The 8,169-nt window shown below is 40.9% G+C and overlaps 1 protein-coding gene across 1 annotated transcript in view; it reads left to right on the plus strand.

The window, feature by feature from the left end:
- Positions 1-7,781, plus strand: part of REC8 (REC8 meiotic recombination protein) — a 1,573,438-nt gene extending 1,565,657 nt beyond the window's left edge. Inside the window, exons 12-13 of the mRNA XM_044058157.1 lie at positions 7,346-7,474; positions 7,688-7,781. Of these exons, the coding sequence (XP_043914092.1) occupies positions 7,346-7,474; positions 7,688-7,781 (223 nt within the window). The remainder of the gene's footprint in view (positions 1-7,345; positions 7,475-7,687) is intronic.
- The last annotated feature ends 388 nt before the right edge of the window (positions 7,782-8,169 follow it).

An 8,169-nucleotide genomic window follows, 5' to 3' on the forward strand; every position in this document is an offset into this window, starting at 1 on the left:
GGGTAGGGTCCATTGTCTGGAGGTTCCCAATATCTCTGTTAATGAGTTCCATGATGATGTGCTCCATAGCTTTGCAGACCAAGCTAGTCAGGCTTATAGGGCGATAGTTCCCAGGATCCATTGTGGCACCACCTTTGTAAAGTGGGATAACTGTTGCTGTACGCCATTCTTTGGGTACCTAGCCTGTGGTAAGGCTGAGTTTGAACAGTGAATTTAGGTGAGGGGTTAGTTCATTTTGGAGCTCGTGTAAGACGCAGCCTGGGATACCGTGTGGTCCTATTGATGCTGTGTTTTTGGCTTTGGAAAGGGCTGTTTTCACCTGTGTGTCTGTGATATCTGGGGCTCTACATTCTTCTGGGATGGACACTGGCCCTTTTGGGGTGGGGGGGAGGGGTAAAGTTTGCACTGAACCTGTCAGCCAGGATGTTGGCAGTGTCAGTTGGTTCAGTGTATTATTTGCCATTTTGCATTAGCTCAGAGCAGATCTGAGAGTTGCCACCTAGATTCTTGACATAGTTAAAGAAGGCTTTGTGATTATCTTTAAAGTCTTTGGCAATTTTTCTTTCGAAGCTGGCCTTGGATGATTTTATGAAGGATCGTAGTTTCTTGCGGATACTGATCAGGGATGCCTTCCCTTTTTGGGATTTTGCTCTGTCATGTAATAGTTTCCTCCTCCTGTTGTATAGCTTGTTTATGGCTGGGGTCCACCAGACTGGTTTCATCTTTTTGGAGGAGTGAGTCTTGGTTTTACTTGGGGTGGCTCGATCCATGCATTCCTGTAGGTGCTCATAGAGTGCATTTGTAAAGGATTCTGCGGTTTGGACAGCATTATCCTTTAGCAAGGGGCTTTGAAACTTTCCACCTCCGTCTTGAGAAGTGTGAAGTTTGCTTTTGAAAAGTTTTTCACAGTGGTTTCCTTGACTGGGGGGTGGGGTCCGGATGTGGATGTCCAGTGTGATTAGTTTATGGTCTGATCTTACCAATGACGTGTTTACCTCTGGTGTGGAACACTGATCCCCCATGTTGGTGATGATCAGGTCCAATATGTTGTCACCTCTTGTGGGAATGGTGACCAGTTGTTCCAGAGCGTTTGAGTTTATAAACTCTAGGAAGCGTTGGGCAAAGGAGTTAGTACTTGAGTAGTTTTGCCAGTCAGTGTTTGGGTAGTTGAAATCATCCAATATCATGGTGTTAGGTGGGACCTTCATATTTTCCAGTGTTCTCAGGAATACTGAGTGGGGGTCCTGAGACAAGGTGGGTGATCTGTAGCAAGCTACAATCTGAAAAGCAGCTTTGCCCACTGTTAGTTGCACATGGATGGTCTCCGAGGCCTCGTGCTGTGCCACTAACCTGGAGGTGTGGGTATCCTTGATGAAAATGGATACACCCCCGCCTTTTATATTTCGGTCTGGGTTCTGGGGCCGAAAGGTATGGTATGAGTTATAGCCTGGTAGTGCTGGAGTGCTCTCTGGAGCCTTGAACCAGGTTTCTGTTACTGCAGAGATATCGATTCTCTCCATACTGAGGAGTGCCTCGAGTGCGTGCATTTTGAGGTTTAGACTTCTGGCATTGAGTAGCATTACCCTCAGTTTTTGGTTTCTTGTGTTGTTTACGGAGGTGGGTTTGTCTTTTGAGCCTTACCTATAAAAGGCACTATGGGGGAGGCAAGAGCTTTAGCCAGTATTCGAAAGCCTAAGGGCGACAGGTGCAAGCCGTCTCTAGCGAAGCAACGTGGCTTGTCGAGCATGTCATCCCAGGCTGACAGACACTGGATCCCCTTTGAACGACACCAAAAGCTTAGCCAATTGTTAAAATTGATCATTTTATCTTTTTACTGTAGTATCATTCTTGGTGAGGGCAAGATGCTGCTCGGGGTCAGGGTCATACCGGCCTGGGCTACATGATCAGAGAGCTCCTCTATGTCTCTTTTCATGTAGTCCAGGGAGGTACGTCTCAGGTCATTCACACCAACATGGACAATGACAGAGTCATATTTGTACCTGTTCTGGAGTGACCTGAGTGCTTGTGTTATGTGGCGGATCCTGGCGCTCGCCAGGCAGCTTACAGTAACCTCCTTGTTCAGTCTAGTGAGTGGGACGTCAGTGTGCCTGACAATAGGGTCACCTATTACTAGTGTATTGGATGTGTTATTTAGCCTTAAGGGCTGTGATTGCGTGGCACACTGACTTTGTGAAGTGTGTGATACGTGGTTATTGTTGGGGGGGTGGGGATTGCTTCGATGTCTGCTTTGGAGGTCTCTGCTGCTTTGGCAGATTTTTATTTAGAGCCTCCGAGTATGTTTTTTTGTATTTATGCGTGTTATTTGCTGGTGCAGATATGACTGGTCTGTGTGAGACTGGTAGTGTGGTGCAAGTGTTTCCCTTTTCCTCATGACTGGCTGTTCCAGTCTTGGGTTGAGAGAGCGTGGCCTTCAGACTGAGGAGTTTGTGATGCTCATTGCTCCCTTCTGGCCTCATCAGGTGTGGTTCTCCTTCCTCAGGTCTCATCTCAAGTATCCTCCCTGGATACTAGATCCTCTTCTGGATCTTGTCTCTCACCCATCAAAACCACTGTCCAGTCTTCGGTCTTTTCACCTGATCGTATGGTTTCTCCACTTCAGTCCTAGTAAAGAAGTCCAGGTTGGCTTCTCCCGTAAGGAAAATTATTCTGGCCTCGCAGAAACCTTCTACTCAAAAGGTCTACTGTAGTAAGTGGAAACATTTTTCCTTGTGGGGAGCAAAGAAATCTGGATCCTTTTTTAGCTCCTATTCCAGATATCCTTCTCTTCTTGACATCCCTGTTTCAGGAGGAGGCCAGATTTTCGACTATCAAATTGCAGTTTGCGGCCATTTCTGATTTCCATGCCAATGTTGGACCCACCTTTTCCTCTAGGTTATGTAAGGCCTTCATGAAGGGCATCTTTCTTGTTAGGCCTCCAGTCAAAGATCCCGCCCCTCCTTAGGATCTGATTGATGCTGCAATCTCTCACCCAAAGTCCGTTTTGCTCATTCCTGTGATCTGAAATATCTTTCATGGAAAAACACCTTTCTAATTGCTGTTACCTCGGCCAAGAAGGATTCTAAATTGCTGGCCTTATCTTCTAAACTGCCATATATTGTTTTTTCATAAGGACAGGGTAACCTTATGAACTAATCCCTCCTTTATGCCTAAAGTTGCTACTGAAAGAAATTTTAACCAGGACATCCAGTTGCCTGTTTTCTTCCCTAATCACTCTAAGGGTGAATATCTTCTTCATACCTTGGATGTACATCGTCAGCTGAGATTCTGTTTACATCAGACTAAATCTTTCAGAAAATGTGATCAAGTTATTGAACAGGTGTGGCCAAGCAGTCTCAAAATTAACAATTTCTAAATAGATCTCTAGTTGTATTTCCATGGTTTACTCTCTGACAAAGATGGAGCTGTCTCATCCTCCTAAGGTGCATTCTCTTCAGTCAGTGGCTACTACTTCAGCCTTCGCTGCCAGGATGTCCTTTAATGGTCCACTCCTCACACTTTTGTTGCTCATTGTAAACTGGATATGATCTCCCTGGGCAGACCATCTTTTGGTTCCACAGTGCTCAGGCACATCCTTCCTTAGGGCCACCCAGGGTTCTTTGTAGCTGGGAATTCTGACCCAGACGTGATAAATAATGAAATGGATAACATCAGATAAATAGTTATGTACTTACCATAACTTTGTATCTATGTTTATCCTATTTCATTATTAATCACCTTCTGCCCTCCTTCCCCTTTCCATGTTTCTGGTGGTTCTGGAGAGGCTGGGGTTCGGACCCTTGAGCTTCTGCCTCTTGCAGTTCTAATGCTATTGTTGCCTATGTCTAGGTAGATAGTAAGGTGCCTTGGTGGTTTTCTATCCTTGGTCAGCAAACTTGATCTGAGGGTTTAAAGGTAGAAAGGGATTATGGAAGTGGGAGGAGCTTGAGCCTTGAATCTACTCTGTAAAGTGCCGGATCTCATCCGACATCAGATCCAAAACCCAGACATGATGAATAATGAAATAGGACAACACAGATACCAAGTTATGGTAAGTACATAACTATTGTTCTACAAGGCCATCCTTTTGTACTCCCTCAGCCCAAGTCTATAGTGACCACGGACACCTCCCAGATTGCAGGGGGCACTTTCTGGGGAAAACAGTACAAGGCAGTTGGTCCCCTGAAGAGGCCAACACACATATCAATGTCCTGGAAATGAGAGCAGTGCTGTTGGCATTGAAGGCATTGCAATATCCCTTTCAGGGCAATTACAATCCAGACAGGCAGCATGTCAGTAGGTTGGTACATCAGCAACCAAGGGGAAACCAGGTCTTACCCCTTGTGTCAAGAAGCCCTCATATTGTGGCAGTGGATGATTTCTTCCAACCTCTTTCTGATAGCATTGCATATTCTAGGGAAGTCCATTCTACTACCTCACGAGTGATGTCTCTGCAAGAACGTGACAGATAATGATTTTCTGTCAGTGGGGCCAGCCTTGCTGCGATCTTTTTGCATCTCCTCTAAACAACAAATGCATCAGCTTCTTTGCCCTGAACCCTCCACAAGGGAATCACAATTGGCCCTCCGGTCTTCTCTATACTTAACCCTCCCAACTCCTCTAATTCCCAAATTTCTACAGAAAGCTGCTCGATTGAAGAGCAAAGTCATCCTCATTGCTCCTTACTGGCCTCGACAGATTTGGTTCCCTTTCCTTTGGCCTCATGTGCTTTACCCATCTTGGATTCTGGACCCAATTCCAGAACCTCCTGTCTCATAATACTTAAAAGCACTGTTAAGCCAGAAGACAAGCCTTGAAAGCAACTCTTTAGCGTTGATGTAACTTTATTTCACACTTTCATTCATAGCACTAGACTTCTTCAGAAATTAATTGCACAAACGATACATAGATTCATAGATTAGTACTAAGCTAACTGCCCTTGCGAGCCATTTTAAGCCTGGCCAATTATCCCTTGTGATACTCAAACCCTGCACCTTGTGTTTGTAAGGCAAACACCTTAACCATTAGGCCACCCTCTCAACCTTGAGCTTAAATACTTGAAATAAAATGATATTAACCAAGCAGAATAAAAATACAATTAAAAAACATGACCAATGTTAATTCCCACTCTATTTAACCCTTTAACATCTAAATTCCTTTAGCCAACCTACAGTTCTTCAAATAATATTTAATATTTATGGTTTCATTTAAACCTGGTGGTTTGCCTGCCTCTAATCTTACTTGCCATTCAGTTTCATTTTGCTCCACCTGATTTTTATAATTTCCTTCCCTTAAATCATAAGGAATGTGTTCTACCACTGCAAATAGTAACGTCTGATAAATTAGTGCACCTAATAGTATGTTTATATAGGGCATCATTTTCATTCTTTGTTTTAATGTCATAAATATGTTCATTAATCCTGGTGCCCAACTTCCTAGTGCTCATTCCTATATACTAAGTTGTGCAGCTTAAACACAAAGCTATGTATACTATCCCTTTATTCTAGTAAGTATATTTTCCAGGTATTTTCTGTAGTGTACTGTAAATGTTCTAACATCATGTAGGACCCTTCATATATAAACCTACAAAGCAGCACAACCTTTACACTTAAAAGTGCCTTTATTTTTGTTGGTATGTGGAGCCCTAACTTTAGTGTGGTCATGTTGTAACATTTGTTTAATATTACTCTTTTCTTTTATCTTCCAGTTATTAGATATAATATTTCTGATGTCAGTACTATCTACAGAATTTCTATGGCATAGCTGTTTCCTCTGTAAAAAAATTATTTATCTTTTTGTGCTGAAGCCCTTATACTAACATGGGTTCAAATTCTTCAGATCTCTTGGAAATTATTTCCTCGACATTTTTATTTAACATGTCTAATCTATAGCCTTTTTCCTTAAATAAGATAGTAATAAAGTTTACCTCATCTAAATAAATCACTATCTTCACTTGTCATCATAGAAGCTGTTGTATACTGGCTTCTAGGTATGTTGCTTTTTATAAAGTTAGGATGATTACTTCTATGGTGAAGATAGCTGTTGGAAAAGGTACTCTTATGATGGATTTTACTTATAAATTTATTGTTACTAGCGTCCCAATTTAAATGTACATGTAAGAAACAAAGTGTGCATCCTTCACCTCCTAATACAAATTTAAAAAACGTGGAACAATTAATACTGGCTAAGATGTGATTGGGGTTACTGAGTTCTAATTGATCTTTGCTTATAGTAAAACAAATCATCGACAAACCGCCGATAAAAATATATTTTTTTTTTTTAGCAAAATCTAGTTTACTCAAAAATTTCTCTTTCCCGCCAGCCTACTACTAAGCTGGCAAAGGCTGGAGCTACTGAGGACCCCATAGTTGTTTTATAGTATCTATGATTAAACAGAAACAAATTTTTTTTTTCTAGTACTATTTCTAAGATGGAGTTGTATAATTCAACAAGAGAATTATCTATACTTGTATACTTGTTTAGATGAAACCTAATACATTCAATACCTTCTTGGAGTATTAAGGCAGAGAGAGACACCATGTGTACGGTTAACATATGACAGCCTTCCTCATATCTGTATGCATACTGAAAGGAGTTAATACTGTTCAAAAAAATCCCAGGAATCTGTGATGTAAGATGGTGATGCCTGAACTATAGGAAAATTAATATATAATCTAGAAACAGTGAGATTCCCTCAGCGCTACTGTATGGTGCAGAAAAAGGCTATAGATTAGACATGTTAAATAAAAATGTCCAGGAAATCAGAAGGGAAAAAACATCTTAATCAGCTGTTTGAGTTAATCACTGGGCAGTTCTCTCAGTAGTCTGCTGAAAAATGTTTACATTGTGGAGTTATTTCCAAATGGAAAGATTGTTGAAAGCATAATGTGAAGCAAGAGTTTTTCTTAAAATAAAAGTCGTTCTTTTGCTTTTATGGTTTCTATCCATCTACTTTCTCGGTTGTAGTTATTTTTCTTTTGAATATATGATCTTAAAAATGAAAGGGGTTTGAAATCAGATGTGAAATAAAAATGGGAGAGACTTGACGGTACCACCTTTATTTCCTCATTATTATATGTTTTTTGAGTAATACATTTCAGTGTTATTAAGCAAGTATCTGTACAATAGTGAAAGTACATTGTTAGCCTAGTATTGTCATGATGAAAATATCAGTGAGTGAAGAGGATGGAAATCCAGCCAAGGATTCTGATGTTTACATAGTATACACACACTTATCAGGTCAGGAACTATTTTTGTGAATGTTGCAGAAAGTTAGTATCTTGAAATTTGCTGTTTTAAACAGCTGCTGTTTAAAAAATGAATTATATAAGTTGCATTTGTTTTTAAGCATTGAAGAACTGGTAATGGAAGAGGAAAGACCTTCACTGCCTGCTGTGATGGAAGTGCCTGAGATAATGGCGCCCACTTTAGAGCCCATAAGAGAGGAAGAGCGGATAGATGATGCTTTTGTGCAGAGGTAAGTGTGCACCTTAGGCTGTTTACTGGTGTCACCAAGTAGGCACTCTGAATATTAGATGGTGTTTTCAAGTAATACGAACGGAACTTAAGGGTGACTCGGTGTGTGCTGCTGTCATCTGATTATATGCCTCTTTAAGAAGTAAGTAGGTAGGTGTATTGAGACACATTTTCAGATATAAACTGAACCATTTTAATTGTAAATGATTTATAGATTTATAGATCATATTAAGGATGAAAATAAGAAAACATTTATAGATCAAAATAAAGAAAATTTAAAGACATTAAAGGTGTCGGTAAGTTCCTAAAATGTCACCAGAAGTGGTATTAAAGGGTAAGCAGTAGATGGAGAGGATAAAGTCAGAAAAATGAGGTGCAGTATTGTAGTTGAGCAGCATACCACATACAGGAAGAAATAGTGTAGAGGAATTAACTGAAGGTCATTTTCTAAAATCCCTGTGGAACTGACAACTGTACTTTGTTAGCAAGTTTGGGAGACGACCTTCAAGACTTGTTATGAAGTATAAAATGCATGAGCTCATCTGTAATGGGGCCAGTATAGATTCTACCTTGTCTTCAGCTGTAGGTTGCAAATGAAAGACTTCTGATAGATTATCATGGAGAGGGCTTGGGGGGGTGTTTGAAATCCATGTCATGTAAGACTTTCTTAGCAGTAGCATATACGGGGGGGTGGAC

Source organism: Protopterus annectens, chromosome 16.part0, assembly GCF_019279795.1.
Source record: "Protopterus annectens isolate FY-2018-M chromosome 16.part0, PAN1.0, whole genome shotgun sequence".
In the NCBI taxonomy this organism is placed as follows: domain Eukaryota; kingdom Metazoa; phylum Chordata; order Ceratodontiformes; family Protopteridae; genus Protopterus; species Protopterus annectens.